Source organism: Scylla paramamosain, chromosome 11 (assembly GCF_035594125.1).
Source record: "Scylla paramamosain isolate STU-SP2022 chromosome 11, ASM3559412v1, whole genome shotgun sequence".
Taxonomy (NCBI): Eukaryota; Metazoa; Arthropoda; class Malacostraca; order Decapoda; family Portunidae; genus Scylla; species Scylla paramamosain.
The window spans coordinates 2740001-2757500 of record NC_087161.1 but is presented as its reverse complement, the minus strand read 5'-3'; the positions used below and the strand labels follow the sequence as shown (position 1 = coordinate 2757500).

Sequence of the window (17500 nt, the reverse complement as noted above, 5' to 3'; positions counted from 1 at the left end):
CCCTAGTGAGAAAGGTCTGGTTTGAGATACAACTCAATACAACTACTGTGTTTGCTATCCTCTTCCTGTGATATAGAGGTAAATCTTACCAGTAGCAGCTCCTTACAAACTCTTTTGTCGTCCCTCTCCAGCCCAACAAACTTGGGGGAGCTGGTGGAAGAGTGAGGTTTTTAGGCGGGGAAAGCAAAAATAAGTGAAATGTGGCCTCAAGAAAAGTTTATGGGAAAAGTAATTATTTTCTGGAATTTTTTGCTGGGTGAGCAAATATTACTAAAATACGGGGTCCCAAATCATAGGTAATTGTCTAGAGTCCTTACCGGGCCTTATTACTGGTCTATTCACTTCAATTCTTTTACACATACCTTCACATGCACCTAAAACATCATTTTAAAGTGGGGGACAAATGCCCCCTTCCCTCTAGTCCAGCAAAATTGGGGACATGTGGGAAGGCGGGGTTTTTGGGTGGGGGAGACATAAATCAGCGAGCGATTTTCGGCCAGGTTAGGTTAGGTTAGGTTAGGTTAGGTTAGGTTAGGTCAGGTCATGCTAGGTTAGGTTAGGTTAGGTTAGGTTAGGTTAGGTTAGGTTAGGTTAGGTCATGCTAGGTTAGGAACAACGAAGATCAAGTTTGTAACCTAACCTAACCTAACCTAACCTAACCTAACCTAACATAACCTAACCTAACCTAACCTGGCCGAAAATCGCTCGCTGATTTATGTCTCCCCCACCCAAAAACCCCGCCTTCCCACATGTCCCCAATTTTGCTGGACTAGAGGGAAGGGGGCATTTGTCCCCCACTTTAAAATGATGTTTTAGGTGCATGTGAAGGTATGTGTAAAAGAATTGAAGTGAATAGACCAGTAATAAGGCCCGGTAAGGACTCTAGACAATTACCCCCAAATCTAACATAATCTATTAAGGGATGCTATGCCCCTTTCAACCCCTCATTAGCATAACCTAATGGGAGCTACGCCCCCTTAACCTAGCCAGGGGGCAAGGAAGCATGTATAAACTATTGCTTCACCCAGCACCATTGTCAAAGTACACAGAAAATTAAGTTAACTTTTGAAAATACTGAAATATTCAAATATACAGCAGTTTGCCAAATACTCACAGAGTTATGAAGAATTTGAGGCAGCAGATGTCTCATCTGGGTGGTTTGGACAGTAGGGGGTGTACAGGTAAGTGACCTCTTGTAGATAGATTTGAAAACACTTGTTGGGATCAGTAAAGGCCATAATAAACATTGACCTTGCAAGGCAGCCTACAAAGTGCTTCCTTCTTCTACCATAGAGAGGCACTTTAATCTTCACTTCCCTCCACAGCTGCTTGATATTTTTGGCATGCATGGCTCTGTTATTCGGGTCCTCAAAGTTGACCGAATGTTTGACAGTTAAGTGTTGTTATCCTTCCTTTCATAGACAACTGTACGCTTTCCAGCAATCAGATATAATAATAGTGCCTGGGAGAATACAGTCTTTTATTATGGTAAGGAATGTCTTGCTGCCTCGCCGCTGAACAGGGATCATGAATCACTCTTGAAACTCCCTACACATGCCGCTGAACACCCACTGTCCTTCCAGTGACCTACCAATCTTCAAAATTTGTCATTGGCCACTGATTTTTGGACTGATGATGTAGGGACTGAAAATACTCCAAATAGTGAAATATAGAATATGAGCTCAGGCTGGCTGTGTTTATTATGTGAAACTACAGATGTTCCCAGTCCCAGAGACAAAGTTGTCCTTAAACATCCAAGGGGGGTCAGGTAACATACACACCTGGGGATGTTGAAAATCCATCATCAGATATGGGTGTTATCTGGCTTGGCTCACCTCACGTGTCAGTTCTTATCACTCTGATAGTAATAATGTTATGATACATATTTATTTATTTATTTATTATTTATTTGTTAATCTTTTTGTTTTCAGATGAATGAGGGGCAGGATGAAGCCTCCTCCCAGGACCAACAACTGGACCAGCTGCAGCAGGAGCTTCATGGTGAGTTCTTTCACTTAACTTACATGGTCTCTCTCTCTCTCCTCTCTCTCTCTCTCTCTCTCTCTCTCTCTCTCTCTCTCTCTCTCCTTCTCTCTCTCTCTCTCTCTCCTCTCTCTCTCTCATCATCTCTCTCTCTCTCTCTCTCTCTCTCTCTCTCTCTCTCTCTCTCTCTCTCTCTCTCTCTCTCTCTCTCTCTCTCTCTCTCTCTCTCTCTCTCTCTCTCTAATTGGTGATGAAGTAGTCTTCCTGTTCTCCTGCCCCTTCTCTGGTTATCCAGAAACACTTGCCAAATAGGATGTAGGGATGCCTTTGTGTAGAGCTAAATGAATCAAACAAAAAGTTACCAGCACATTAAGTACTTTCTTGATTTTTATTAGAAAATCTTGAGAATTTTTTATGAAAAATTGTAGAAATTGAAATAGCTTATTTGTATAGTAACATACCTGTTGATGAAAGTCTGTTTATGTATGAACTTGAAATTAAGTTACAAATGGTGAAAACAAGAATAACGCAGAGTTATTTGCCGTGAAGGAATTTTAGTGACAATTGAAAGAAACTTTGATGATCAGTAGCTGTGTAATGTTGTTTTAATGAAAAAAAAAAAAGTTAATAATCAGTAAATGCACCACTTCTTGCTGCCTTTGCCCCACCAGCCAAGGAGTTGCTGCTGGAAACACTGAGATATGAAAACAACAATCTGAAGCAGTACAGTGACCGGCACTATGACTCCACCTCCACCCCAGACTGGAAGAGCTATGATGCTCTCAAGAGAAAGGTAATGAGTCTTGACACCTCAAATATTGATAAACAGATTCAGCTTGAAGAATTTCTCACCTTCATTCTCATCCATTCTCTGGCTTTATATTAATCTCTTTCCACTCACAGCACTGCTTTGTGGTGTATATGTGTCATACAATTAGTGCCTTGTAGTAATGAATGCAAGGAGTGTAGTACTTTCTTACCATGCAAAACTAACTGATGTGTTTGGTTAACTTAGTGAAGTTCTATTTTTAGAGCCTGTGTCATGGCAACAGACCTGAAGATAAATAAGGAGGATCTTATATACAGCCACTTATCCATCATTATATTGGGTTTTATTTGTTGTTTGTGGTGTGTGCATCTGTGTGTGTGTGTGTGTGTGTGTGTATGTAATTCCATTTGTTTCTTTGTAGGTGGTGGAGTACCAGAAGGCCTTGGAGCAGCGTGACCACATCATTGGGCAGATGGAGGCGGGCATCAAACAACTCATGCACAAGAATGTGGAGGCAGAGGCAAAGGGCAGGAAAGCTGAAGAGCACTATTCAGGCGAGGTGAGTGAAGCGCAAGGATCATGTTGTTGTGTGCGTTGACGGACCAGACAATACAGTACTACTAAATACATTTTTTTCAACACTAGTGCTTATGAGCTTTTCCTCTGCAATTGAAAATGATGGAGAAGTTGTTGAATTTGTGCTTGATTTTATAAACACAAGTGTATAACCTTTGCTTTGAAATTTGTTAAAGCCAGACTGTATTTAAGTTGAAGCTCCTCTTTTCTATCTTATTCTCTTAATATCTGTGGCTCCTACAGATATTTATGGCTTGATCTGTGACCTTAAATTCATCCCAAATCAGCATTTTTTTTATTATTTAATTTAATTTTTATTTACAATAAGGAATAGTTGTACATTTTATTCTTGAAGTGACTATTTGTATTGTTGTCCTTTCATCTTCTTTGATGAGTGTACATTGGCCTACAGATCCAGACGCTGGCTCAGCAGGTGCAGGAGCTCACAGCGCAGCTCACCATCACGTCCCACCAGCACCAGGCCGCCATGAAGGCTGCCCAGGACCACTTTTCCCAGCAGCTGGCTGCCTCACAGAAGCAGATGAGGTAGTGTTGCTGTACTGAATCCATCATGTCATGGCCAGATAGAACAGTAACCCATTTTATTGATTACAGTAGTACAATACATCATGTACTTTAACAGTATTCAGTATCTCATGGTCTTTCTTTCATATATTCCAACAATCTCACATCTCTTCACTGGAGGTCTTCCTCTTTCATCTGCTGCATCTAGCATATTCATGTATTCTTTCTTAGTCATCTCATTTTTTTGCATTATTTCCATATGGGCAAGCCATGTTAGGACACTGTGCATGATTCCCTCAACCACTCCTCATGTCATTCCTTCACCACACAATGATAGCCCCACTCTGGACTCTTATAAGTTACTTCAAACTTGATCATACCACTTATCTGCATTAAACTTTGTGTATGTGTTCTGCCTTCATTTTTGTATGTGCTGGTTTCCATCTCTGTGTATTAATTTCCTCCCTTCTTTCAGAGATCAGCATGGAAGGGAGATGGCAACCCTGAGGGAGAAGCATGCATCAGAAATGACAGGAGTAACCCTGCAGGTGGAGGCTCTAGAGAAGAGCCACAGAGAGGAGCATCATAAGCTAGTGGAGCATCTTACTCACCTCAGTAATTCCCTTGGGGCCCAACTGGAAGAGGAAAAGGGGAAGGTTTTGGGGCTCCAGAGAGAGAAGGAGGAATGGGAGGTGCATAAGAAAGAATTGGAAGCTGAGTCTGAGGAAAGGGAAAGCCTCAGGAAAAGTCTGAATGAACACATTACAGCCAGAGAGGATCTTCAAGACCAGCTAAGGAAGCATTCTGAAAGACAGGTGGAGGAGAAGAGGAAGAGGGAGAGCCTCCACAATATGTCAGAAAGCCTGTCAAATGATCTCAAGGCAGAGAATGAGAAGAGGAAAATTATGGAGGCCAAACTGGAAGAGGAAATGAAGAATGCCAGGAAATGGTTTGAAGAGAAAACTGCATTAGAAGTGAATCAGAAACAACTGGTACTCCAGCTGCAAGTAGCTGAGGAAGAGCTGGCCAAGGCTGCAGCTTCCAGAGTGAATAACATTGAGAAATTGGAAAGCTTTGGACAGGAAAATGAGGTCCTGATCAAAGATAAGGAAGCTTTATCCAAAGAAAATAACAACTTGACTTCAGAAAAAGAACTTTTAGAGAGAGAAAAAAGAGAGATTGATATCAGAAAACCAATCATTAACCAAAGAAAAGGAGTGCTTAACCTTAAATAATGAAGTACTAACCAAAGAAAAAGGTTTCTTAACTGTACAGACTGAAGCTTTAACCAAAGAAAAGGAAACACTTGCTTCAGAATATAAAATGTTAACCAAAGAGAAAGAAGCTATTGCCTTAGAAAAAAGTAGAATTTTAGCAGACAAAAAGATAAAGGAGAAAGAGAAGCAACATTTAGTTAAGGAGGTAGAAACTTTAACAAAACTTAAAGACTCTCTCAGTGCTGAAAAGGATGCTCTATTGAAAGATAAACAGGACTCAGCTGTGGAAAAAGATTTGTGGACGAGAGAAAAGGAAGCTTTACTTGCTGAAACAGAAGCTTGGGCCACAGAGAAAGAAAATTTACTCTTAGAGAAAGAAAATCTTCTCTTGGAAAAGAAAAATCATGTCCTCAGAAAGAGAAATTTTAGTCAAAGAGAATGCAGCTTTGAGTAGGCAGCTGGAAGTTTTGAATGCAGAAAAAGAACAAGAAACTAAAGATAAGGAAAAGCTGACTGCATGTATAGACACTTTGACGTCAGAGAAAAGTGCTTTGTTAAAGGAAAATGATGCTTTGCTCTGTGAAAAAGAATCGTTGATGTCTGAGAAGAAAGCATTTTCCTCTGAAAAGATAACTTGGACCAAAGATAAACAAAACTTGTCCCATGAAATTGATGTGTTATGTACTGAGAAAAAATGTTGGTTCCAGAAAGAAGAATCGTTAAATAAGAAAAATGAATCCCTTAGCACAGAAAACAAAGACTTGGCTGAACAAAATAAAAATTTAGTTAATGAGAAAGAACATCTGGTTCAGCAGAGTAGATCTCTGAGCAATGAAAAAGAATTGTTAACTGAAGAAAGGGAAATCCTGATGAAACAAGTGCAAACTTTGACTATCGAAAAGGAAAGTCTAGTGCAGGTGACGGAGGAGGTGAGGTCCCCTCAAGGAGATGGTGGAGGCAGGGCAAGTTGAGAGGAAGCATTTGGAGGAGAGGTGTGCCTGTAAGGAAGCAGAATTGGAGCAGCTTAAGGAAAAAATACACCCAAACATTAGTATTAAAAGAGTCTGACTTTAAGGAACTTGAGGAAAGCTACAAGAAGAAGCTTTTATCGAAGGACATTGAACTTCAAGAGCTAGAGGAAAACTTTAAAGAAAAATTTTCTTTAAAAGAGAAAGAGGTGAAGGAACTTGAAGAGATGTATGAAAAGAAATGTTCACAGAAGGATCATGATCTACAAGAACTTTCAGAGAGGATTGCCCTGAAGGAAACTGAGCTAGAAGAGCTTAAAAAGAAGGACAGAAAAATGGAGATACTGCATGAAAATTGTCTTGGTTTGCTAGAACACCTTCAGAGTGGAGAGCAGGAAAGGAAGAAGATAGAGGAGGACTGTGAGGACAAGTGTGAGATGCTGAATACTGTGTTGAGGAAAATAGATGTGAAGTTGTGTGAAGCTACGTCTCTTGTGTCTAAGCAGATGGTTGCTGCAGAAGAGGAGGTACAAAGAGCTGGGCCAAGGAGTAACTTGGAGAAAGCTCCTTCTAACTTAAGAGGGAGTGAAACTGCCCATGTCTCCATGGATACATGCAAGTGTGAGAGGGAGAAGGAAAGTAGCAAAATTATTGGAGGAACTTCATCATGTCAAGGAGAAACTAGAGGAAGGTAAGAGAAATGAAGAGGATCTGACCAAAAAACTTACTTTATCAGAGAAAGAAAAAAAACAGCTAGCCAACGAAGCAGAATTCATGCATAAAAAGATTCACGACCAACACTTCACCATCACATCCCTGCAGAATGAAAAGTCACGGTTGGGCCAGCACATTGTTCAGCTGGAGGGGGAGAGGTCTGCTCTGAGGGCTGAGGAGACTCAGCACCAGAAAGACAACCTGAACTTGCAGGAGGAGCTGAGCACTCTGAAGGCAAAGGTAACAGCTCAGAAACAAAAAATTAAACTACTACAGGAGGAGATCAAAAGATTTAACCAGGCTTTTACCTCTCTTACTCAGGAAGGCATAGATTGCCCGGAGAAGCTGAGAGATACCTTGACAGCTTTGAATTGTTTATGTTCAAAATTAGAGAATCTTGGAAGTTCTGAGAAAGAGGATGATCCCTTATGGTTGACTGCATTATCCCAGGAGCTGCAGACACAGTGGGAGCACTATCGTACCACTCTAGACAACCTGATGGAGCTACAACAGCACACAGACAACCTCCAGCAAGACAAGTTGGAGATAGACTTGAGAAACATTTCCTTGAGTGCTGAGCTCGACTTCTTGAAGGGCAGCACAACCCCGGATGAGTCTGGGATGGATGAAAGCTTGGAGGAGAAGACTTTGGAGGAAAAAGAGGACAATCAAAATGAAGATTTGGTGCTGAAGAGTGTGAGGGAAGAGAAACAAGGTACTAAAGCAGTGTCTGGATAACAAGAGTCTTTTGTCAAGGCTGGGAGAGACTTCATTTGTTGAGCCCAAAGCCAAACTTTGAGGTGAGGTTTTCTCTTTTTTTCTTGTCTGTTTTGTCTATTTGGCTGTGAGTCAGTCAGAAGCAACTTTGTATAAATATGAGAGCATGGAAGGTGTACAAGATACAGCAGTGAAAGGGAGACATGGCAGAAAATTATAGATGGGAGGAATGTTATCGTAGTAGCTAAGAAGAGTCTAAAAAAAGTTGTATCCTTCCTTCTCTAACGTGTACATCAGAGGCATGGGTCATTCAACTCTGGGATGTGTCTGCACCATTTATGTGTCTTTACTGTCATCCTTTGTGCATTGTTACATTTCATTCCCACTATCCTATTTGAAACTTTTACATGTGTTTTGTGAAATATAAAGATCCTGAGAAATGGCCTCAAAACTCTTGTTACTATAATACTACTAAAATAGAAGTGCCTGCAAGATTTCCCCCCCCTCTCTCTCTCTCTCTCTCTCTCATCTCTCTCCTCTCTCTCTCTCTCTCTTCTCTCTCTCTCTCTCTCTCTCTCTCTCTCTCTCTCTCTCTCTCTCTCTCTCCTCTCTCTCTCTCTCTCTCTCTCTCTCTCTCTCTCTCTCTCTCTCTCTCTCTCTCTCTCTCTCTCTCTGATAAAAATGTGCTTGCTATCTCTTATGATAATGCTGGTGGTCTTTCAGAGGGAGCTGAGTCTTTGCTTGAGGGAACGTAAGGTTGTGATGCAGGTTGTGAGGATGCATCTGGAGCAGTTTATGGCCCAGTGGAAGCAGTGTGCAGAGACTCACCCTTCGCTGCTTGCCTTTGCTGAAGCTTTGGCTGCCTGTGTGAGTTTTCAGGCTTTGTTGTGTATACTCAGATTTTTATTCTTGAGCATTCTCTTATTCCTTGTCTGTATGTGAGTGTGTGGTACCTTGTCTGGGCTACCCCCATGTGGGATTGCCTGCCTTATATATAGATACCTACGTACATTTTTCTTATTTAGTTCAACATATTTATCTGTAAGACCTATCACCACAAAATATTTGTATGTTCTTTCTCATTCTTTGAAACATTTGAAAGAGAAAAGCTGAACAAGATCTGTCTGGGATGGAGGTTACAGAGGGAGTGATTTATAAAAATGCTCTGTGGCTTTAGAAAGAGTGGAGTGTTAGTGTGGACTCAGTGTTTGCTTTGAGGCAGATGTGCAAAGAAGTCTTTAGCAATAGATAAGAATATGTTTTGGATATTCATGGATTTAGAAAAAGCATAAGACAATGATAAGGAAGGGTTGTGAACTATTCTAAGAGTGCATCTTCGAGTGGATAAGGATGATAGGTGGAAATAGGTATGTTTTGTGCAGGGACTGCCATGTGTAGGCCTGACAGCTTCGTACAACTTCCCTTATTTTCTTAATTGGATAAATAAAAAAATGGAGTGGCCATTTCTTTGAGGGAGTTCCAAGAAGTTGGCATCAAAATCAGAATAGATTAGACTAAGTTACATAAATGTAAGAGAAGTTGGAAAGTCAGAAAGTCAGAAAGCCAACATGTGGCAATCCCTGTTGAAGGAATACACTGAAATGGTTTTAGATATGTTGAAAGATGGATGAAAAGATTGATTTGCTGTTCATCAGTGAAATTTCTAGCATAATATAAGAATGAATGCTCTTTTAGTGTAGGAAAAAATGAAACAATGCACTGGAGTGGATAAGGAGAGGTATGGTCATGGTGAATACTGCATGATTTTATTTATGTTAGATTGTGTTTATTTATTTATTCATTCATTTACTTTTTCAGGTTGAAGATCTCAGTGGACACCTGTTGGGTCTAAGTAACGGTGATGATGTGAGTGCTGAGGTTGTAGTGCGGTGCTTGCAACAGGCCATGATCAAGGTAAGTACATCCGTTGTTGTTGTGATGTGTTTCAGGTGTTTTAAGGATAAGGATCAGAAACACTTGGTCATTCTCTCTCTCTCTCTCTCTCTCTCGTCTCTCTCTCTCTCTCTCTCTCTCTCTCTCTCTCTCTCTCTCTCTCTCTCTCTCTCTCTCTCTCTCTCTCTCTCTCTCAAAATATTGATGGTGTGATAATTTTTATATCCTTGTCTCACCATTCTCTCTGCCTTCTCCCTTTCCTATAATTTTTGCAAGTTGTTTCTTTATTTTCAAGTTAAAATGTCATTGTGTGTGTGTGTGTGTGTGTGTGTGTGTGTGTGTGTGTGTGTGTGTATACTCATACTTGGGTTCCACTCCACCAGCCCTGCTTAAGTCACATTACCTGTGAAGGCCCTGCTATGTGGGACTTGGGTGTATATTCTTGTATAATAATCGTCCTAAGAATATCACACTTTTTTTATTACCCCTTGTATATTTTCTCTCTCCTGTGTGTGTATAAAGATAAACACACAATATAAATGTATGTATTTATTTATGTTTATTAGATACATACATACATACAAACACAGTAATGGGCACCACTAACCAGAAAGTTTGCTTCACTAACTACTAAAGCTAAACTTAACTTTGGTAATGCTAATTTGCTAAACCTGTAAAAAAATAGATTAGGATAACCAGTAACTTTTTTACATGAATATAGTTTCCTTTATTTACCTTCTTTCTTTCATATTTTATTTTTTACTCTAAAAAAAAACATTAAATATTGAAATTTCATATGTTGTAGCTTGGACATGGATTATAAAAAAGAAAGTATAGCATGCCAAAATCAGGTGTTGATCCTGGTATGCATAAATAGTTAAAATAGCGATTAAGTATTAGTTCACATTTAATGTAATTTTTCTGTGGCTAAAACTGCCTGAGCTGCTCACGACCAGCAATCAGCCTGGCGGAGGTTATTGGTCATCTGGTGTAGGGTGAGCCTTGTCTGTGTACTCCAGTCATTGCAATAATTCATCATCCCACATCACCCAAAGACTAAAGTTGATCCAACTTTAGCAGTGTAGGGACACGTGTTTATTTTAAACAGAACGCAAGCACCAAAGGTTTTCAAAGTTAGTGAGAACATTAATCGGTGAACACGAACATTAGCTTCAATACTTAATTAATGGTTAGTGGAATAGTAGAATTTTGCCCACCACTGCATACACATAAGACAGCGAAGTGCATTGCCGTACAACATGTATCGATAACACTTGTAACATATCTTAAAATAATTTGTGCAGTATATATCTTGAAATATACAATGAGGTCAGTGCCAGAGATACGGTTATTGCTACACAGGAAGTAGGGGTTGTACCACAAGAGTTACAATATTTCAGTTTTGGCATTACAAGATATCAGTGAAATGGGAACCAGTTATATCTCACATTTCTTTGTGCTCAAAAGTATATTTTTTGTTTAATTGTGAAGTATTACATACTATCTACTTTTTTAAGTCCACTAAATACTGTTGCGTACAAGATACTGTAGTTTGCTAACTAAATCTGTCCATTACATGCCCAGATTTGAGATGTTAAATTTGTTGATGAATAGCCTGACAAAGAAAATTTGAAATTCTGCAGTTTTATTTCCATGGTCCAGAATTTTATGATTTGTAACAGATGCCAGTGAATCTCATGTTAATTGCTGCACACACACAGAAACTCACACATGTATATTTATATCTGAATGTGTGAAGAATTATGAAGCTACATTGTCATGAAAAGCTCTTCATTTTTTACATGTTAAAATCTTTCAGTATGTAACAAATGTTATATTCAGTCTGCAGTAACAGTTAAGCTGACTGCTCCTAAATATTCAATATACTGGAACTGCTTGAAATACAGAGTAGTCATCCTGGTTCAAGGAGAGATGCAGTCTCTCTCTCTCTCTCTCTCTCTCTCTCTCTCTCTCTCTCTCTCTCTCTCTCTCTCTCTCTCTCTCTCTCTCTCTCTCTCTCTCTCTCTCTCTCTCTCTCTCTCTCTCTCTCTCTCTCTCTCTCTCTCTCTCTCTCTCTCCCCCCATGACATCATGAGTCTGAAGAGTAATAGCATGATGTGAAGGTAACTTAACCCTGTATTAAGATTTGTGACTATACAGTTGTATATCTTTGAGAGAGTCATAAATTATACACTAAATCTTAGGAAATTGCAGCATAATGCAGAGAAATAGTAACATTTTAAGCATGATCCCTGAAAGTGGAGAGCACTGAAAATACTTGTGTATGAAAAAGTTAAAACAGTTGAAACCATTGGTAAAATTTTTGTATATGGATTAAAATATACATGCATCATCATTTATGAACATGTTTGAAAGTAAGCCAGTAAACACTGGATTGAAAGCTAACCAGTGAACACTCACCACAGACAGCATGTCTCATTCATAACTACTGTTTATAATACTTAAATTCCAACACATATGTGGTAACTCTCCCATCACCTTCATTCCCAAGATAAGAAATGCAAAACCAAAGTGATAGTAAGCCAAGTCCTGAAGAGAGAGAGAGAGAGAGAGAGAGAGAGAGAGAGAGAGAGAGAGAGAGAGAGAGAGAGAGAGAGAGAGAGAGAGAGAGAGAGAGAGAGAGAGAGAGAGAGAGAGAGAGAGAGTTTTCATAATTTGGTTATCTTGACCAGTGGTTCCATCCATTGTCATTTGTAGGTTATTCATAATTTTACATGAAATATATATATATATATATATATATATATATATATATATATATATATATATATATATATATATATATATATATATATATATATATATATATATATATATATATATATATGTAAGTTGACAGTATCTTCCTAAAATATTTGGTGCATTTTATTATTGGCACTCGTTTGTTGCTTTTCAATTATACTGCTTTGAAGATCAAACAGTTGCTCACAACATGCTGATTTGCCTTCGTCTTGTTGCCTGGGAGTGTTGTGCTGTGTGCGATTGTCAGAGTGCTGTGGTGCTGATATGATGTTGCTGATATGGGCTGGTGTTGTATTGCTGATTTGATTCTCTTTCTGTGGGTTCTGTAGGATAATGTCATTTAGTGGTCCTCACGTGGCCATGTTAGTGCTGTATGGTCTGGCTACAGTATGGTGTAGTGACAAGTAGTGAGGCAAATGTTATGCATTTAATTATAATTCATTATTAATGTGTTTCCGTTCCTCTGTGGAGACTTAAGTTCTAGGTGTGGTGCTGTCTATAGTTAGCTGTGGGTTGGTATTATGTTGAGGTGTGGTGCTGCTCATGAGTGGTCTAGTCTGGTGACATGGGTGTGGTGCCTGTACCTTCGTGGTGGTAATACTGTGGTCTGTGTGTGAAGCTGCACTGAGGTTGAGTGGTGTAAGCTTTATCTTGTGGGTATGGTGAATACAATGTCATTGTGTTAGTCCAGTAATGCAGAACCCAAACCTGCAGTACTGTATTAACTTAAAACTGTGCCACCACACTTTCATCGCAGGACTATTACTCTGCTGCATCATGGTACAGTTTCTCTCTGATGTTTTCCTTTAAACTCCCTCTGAAGAATGTTTGGGCAGGTGTCAGAAAGAGATAGTACAGTACTACAGTTCTGTGATGCAAGTCTGGTGGTGCACTTATTAGGTGTTACAGTTGTTTTGCAAGTTTAGTTCTGCTACTTGTTGGTGTTGTGTTGTGATGCAGTGAGATGCTGAAATTTTGTGGTGTCAGTGTGGTGCTGCGTATATTTTATAGACTGAGTAGTGCATTAGGTTGGTATTGTTAGGCTGGTGTAGCTGTGATGTGGTGTGGGATGGAGGTATCATGGAGTGCTCTGGTAATGTTACTGAGGTGTTGCTGTTTTGCGATTATGTTGTACAGTGCTGTGGCAATCTGTTTCTAGGATCTCCTATTAAACAGCTCAATACTGTTGGCATAGTTTTTATTGCATGTTGTGGTACTCCTGCATTGTAATGGTTGTGGTGTGTTTGCTTTGGTTTAACAGGACATAGTACCGGTAGAGGGTGAATTTGGGCACAATTGCAGCAATGGCATGATGCTTAGGTATTGTCTGACACAAGGTGGTCGGTGTCATGAGTCACATACACATTCGTTTCTGCGTCGTGAGGCTCCTGAACGCGGGGCACCAGGCGCTGCTTCCTGCCCTCGCACCACCAGCAGCACACACGGGACAGCAGCAGCAGTGTGGAGGAGGACACCTGCAACACAAAACACTGGGATGCAACACACACACACACACACACACACACACACACACACACACACACACACACACACACACACACACACACACACACAGATATTGTGATGGGATAGCATGAGCTTAGACTCCTCCTGTAAACCACAACTAGGTAAATACACATGCATGCATAGGTTTAGCAGTTGTATGTGCTTCAATTTGGTAAAACTAGGTATATACAAATGTATGTATCTTAAAAATTCTCTTGGAAATTGATAAAGAAAAATGTTTTTTTTTTTATTTAAGAGAGTGCACACCCAAGAAGGAATAAATTATGGAAATAAATGAGTAGATTTAGCATGAAGACTTGAGAAGATTACAAAAGATAAAACTTGATAAAATGACTGTGGTAAAAACAATGTATTGTTTATTGCAGCTGAATGTGGGAGGAAATATACTTTGAGAAATAAGCTTACATTTGAGAAATTGATTAGCAATGAGATCCATGCAGATGAATGAGATACAAGTGAATGTGAATGAGGTATTGAAAGTAATGAGAGACATGAGAGATAAACAATAGAATCAGATAAGTGTAGCTGGATGGATCACAAGGATTAAGAATATGACACACACACACACACACACACACACACACACACACACACACACACACACACACACACACACACACACACACACACACACACACACACACACACACACTGACCTGGTCATCAGTGAACACATAGAGCAGTGGGTTGGTGACCCCAGCAGCACACAGCAGCAGGGAGGCCCAGGGCAGAGCAGCGGCCTCCTCGTGGTAATGGCCAGGGTTTGCCATGCAGGGGGATGAGGCAGCACATGATGAGGCCATCACCACGTGGGGCCAACAGAGGCACCAGGGCACCCACACTCACACACCATCCACCCACACACACTCCGCTACGCCCCCCAATGCCATGCATGCCGACCCTGCAATACGTTTGTTGGCTATGACACTGGTCCCAGAGTGTCCCATGAGGATTTTGAAACAGTGGTATGCAGTGGATTATGAAACACTGCATGCATAAATATATTACTACAGTCAACACTAAAGAAATCAATGTGAGAAAAGAATGTTTATGAATTTGAATTTTATCAAGGCAAATGTCATGACGACAACTGACCTCAGCATAATTGTGTGCTAATACTCTGTAAATGCAACAGAGTGAACTAATCAAGTACACAGACACTTACGTCTGGCTAGCTATTGGAGCTTCCTCTCCATCACTCCGCCGCTGCACACTGTGCACTCCATCACCAATGGTGCGCAGACGTGTGGCGTGTGTGGCTGCCCACATGAGCAGAGCCACGGCCACCTGGCCACACACCAGGAAGGTGAGCAGTGCTGTGAAGGACAGTGGCCACAGAGTTGAAAGGTGGCACCGAGCATCATGCTGCTGCCAAGTGTTCCACCCTGCATAGGGCGCCACAGCCACCACAATGGATACCACCCACACTGCACCCCACACCCACACTCCAGCCTGCTACATTGGTGCCGGCTGTCATGAATCTGAGGACAAGGAGAGGCACAGTTTCAGAGAAATGTTATCAAAGATTTTTGTAAAGTGTTGTTTCATAACTTATGTGGATACAAGGAAGGGACAGATAGCAGTGGTGGGTAGAGCCACAGAATAGACAGTAAAACACCATCAGAAAACAAACTGTATTTTGCACACACACACACACACACACACACACACACACACACACACACACACACACACACACACACACACACACACACACACACACACACCTGCGTGGGTCACTGCTCTTGAGGTATTGATGCAAGAGAAGAAGTGTAGAAGTACCCAGTGATGTGAGTCCTGCCAGCAGGATCACACCAGAGTGGCCCAGGTAACAGGCAGCATATCCCTCAGGGCCCACCACAGACCCTGTGATGTGGAGTATGTCAAGTCAGTGACATGCACTAACACATCATTAGCTGGCATGCTGCTGCAAACTTTTATCCTCACACTACTCCTGTGTTAAGATTTGTTATTTCTAAGATTATATGAATGAACCTGTTAGGAGGTGGAAACAACCTTTAATCTGGTCCATTTTTGGACTCCTGTAAGTCCATGACTGATACAATATGTCATGGAAAAAGTTGAAAAGACCACATGTAGGAGGGATGCCAAAGAAACGGTTTTCCACGCAGAATGAGAAGTCTGGAACAACTTAGATGCAGAAGTAATCTTTGCTGGGAATATTAAAGATTTAAAAATCAAACTGAATAATAATAGATGTGGAAATGGGACAGTTTAAACTTTGCTTGTTTCTTCTGTGCTTGCCACTTGGTAAATACAGGTCATTACACACACGCACCTCCCCTGGAAGAGATGACATGTATGGGGAAGGCTACCACAAAAGTTGCCACCAGTCCACTCACAGCCTGGGAGAGGAGCAGCACGCCCTTCACGCACCGCATTGCTGAGGGGCGTGCAAACACTGCCACCTGGAGGAGAGGGAGAGGGAAAACAGTGGCATTACATGTGTGTCTTATCAGGTGTATCCCAAATCATTGTTGAGCCAAGTTGGGCTAAGTCACAGAAGTGGTATAGGTATAGAATGACAGGAGTGCAATGTGGTGGTGTATAATGTATGAAATATTGGAAACATCTCGTACATTATACAAAGTATGGGAGTGACAGGAAGATGCAAGGTGCAGAAACAACTGGAAGAGACTCGTACATGGTGCCAACCCCTGACTTTTGGGAAACAGCAAAAGAAGACAATGATGACTTAGAGTGTGAGATTGGAAGTGTTGTGCTGACAAGGGAAAACTGAGAGAGCAGCCATGTATCTGCTGCACATTGGCGACACCTGACTATGGAAATGGCGAAAGCAGAAGAAAAAGACATAATATGAGAGTAGAGGCGTCATACTTACAGGGAAGGAGGAGGGAGCAGCCACACCCACATACCTGCAGCACATTGGTGAAGAAACAGACGGTAGCCAAGGCGACGCTCACCACCAGGAAAAGCTTCTGGTTGACGGATGGCTCGCTCCCAGCGGATGAGCCAGATGAGGAGGAGGAGGGGGATGACGAGGAAGAGGATGAGGAAGAGGAAGAGGAGGATGAGGCAGCAGTAGATGAGACACCCTTCATTACTGCCGTGGTGAGGGTTGCCGCCACGCTTGTCATCATAGAAGGAGCACTTGCCTCGTCTGACATTGTGATGTGTAGTGAATTGAGCGGCTGGTGGGAGGAGATGAGACGAGATTGTTACTGTTGGAAGGAGAGGAGAGAATGTTAGTATTGGGAGAAGACAAGGAGAGATAGTATTGGGAGAAGACAAGATGAGAGTGTTACTATTGGGAGAAAACAAGAAGAGATTATTACTATTGGAAGACAAGATGAGATTGGTACTACCACATCTCAACTTTCAAGCAGTGTGGTGGAAGAGCCCAGCATGGAGGGAAAGATCAAGAGTTGTCATTCTACTTGTGCTTCCTGGTTACTAGAGGGAAGCTGTAATTGAAAGGCAGAAAACTGAAGCATCTCATCCCTTTGTATATATCCAGAACATTTAATTTATTATTGTCATTAGACTTACTGCCAATGTGGCAGTAAGGGATGGGCAGAAGGGATGGGCAGAAGGGATGGGCGCTGGTAAACGTAACTGTCAAGTGAACTGAGAGGAGAGGCTGTGGTCAGGTGGTCCTTTTGCATATTCCTGTGGATTTTGGGAGTGAAGTTTTCCTGTTCTCTCTCTCTCTCTCTCTCTCTCTCTCTCTCTCTCTCTCTCTCTCTCTCTCTCTCTCTCTCTCTCTCTCTCTCTCTCTCTCTCTCTCTCTCATTTGTTTATCCTGCATCAAACAATATGTCAAGGTCTCATGATATGCAAGTGTTACCTTGTAGAAAAATCTAGCA

General features: G+C 41.1%; 3 protein-coding genes across 15 annotated transcripts in view; 2 read left to right on the top strand and 1 right to left on the bottom strand.

Annotated features, from left to right (window-relative positions):
* LOC135104823 (cilia- and flagella-associated protein 251-like) overlaps nt 1–7168 on the top strand; it is an 11009-nt gene extending 3841 nt beyond the window's left edge. For both annotated transcript variants that reach the window (XM_064012472.1, XM_064012471.1), the window contains exons 2-6: nt 1932–2001; nt 2655–2776; nt 3174–3311; nt 3741–3874; nt 4329–7168. In XM_064012472.1, coding sequence (XP_063868542.1) covers nt 1932–2001; nt 2655–2776; nt 3174–3311; nt 3741–3874; nt 4329–5088 — 1224 coding nt within the window. In that variant the 3' untranslated portion in view covers nt 5089–7168. The remainder of the gene's footprint in view (nt 1–1931; nt 2002–2654; nt 2777–3173; nt 3312–3740; nt 3875–4328) is intronic.
* The window catches only part of LOC135104822 (pericentrin-like), a 47172-nt gene continuing 35933 nt past the window's right edge, over nt 6262–17500 (top strand). For all 5 annotated transcript variants that reach the window (XM_064012469.1, XM_064012467.1, XM_064012470.1 and 2 more), the window contains exons 1-3: nt 6262–7552; nt 8193–8336; nt 9288–9383. In XM_064012469.1, coding sequence (XP_063868539.1) covers nt 8232–8336; nt 9288–9383 — 201 coding nt within the window. In that variant the 5' untranslated portion in view covers nt 6262–7552; nt 8193–8231. The remainder of the gene's footprint in view (nt 7553–8192; nt 8337–9287; nt 9384–17500) is intronic.
* LOC135104821 (uncharacterized) overlaps nt 9899–17500 on the bottom strand; it is an 11080-nt gene continuing 3478 nt past the window's right edge. For 5 of the 8 annotated variants that reach the window (XM_064012460.1, XM_064012459.1, XM_064012458.1 and 2 more), the window contains exons 2-7: nt 16550–16825; nt 15952–16081; nt 15380–15518; nt 14818–15133; nt 14309–14553; nt 9899–13600 (exon numbers count right to left, since the gene is read on the bottom strand). In XM_064012460.1, the coding sequence (XP_063868530.1) occupies nt 15013–15133; nt 15380–15518; nt 15952–16081; nt 16550–16801 (642 nt within the window). In that variant the 5' untranslated portion in view covers nt 16802–16825 and the 3' untranslated portion in view covers nt 9899–13600; nt 14309–14553; nt 14818–15012. Of the gene's footprint in view, nt 13601–14308; nt 14554–14817; nt 15134–15379; nt 15519–15951; nt 16082–16549; nt 16856–17500 lie in introns of all 8 variants that reach the window. The other 3 variants (XM_064012461.1, XM_064012463.1, XM_064012462.1) reach the window with 1 other exon arrangement.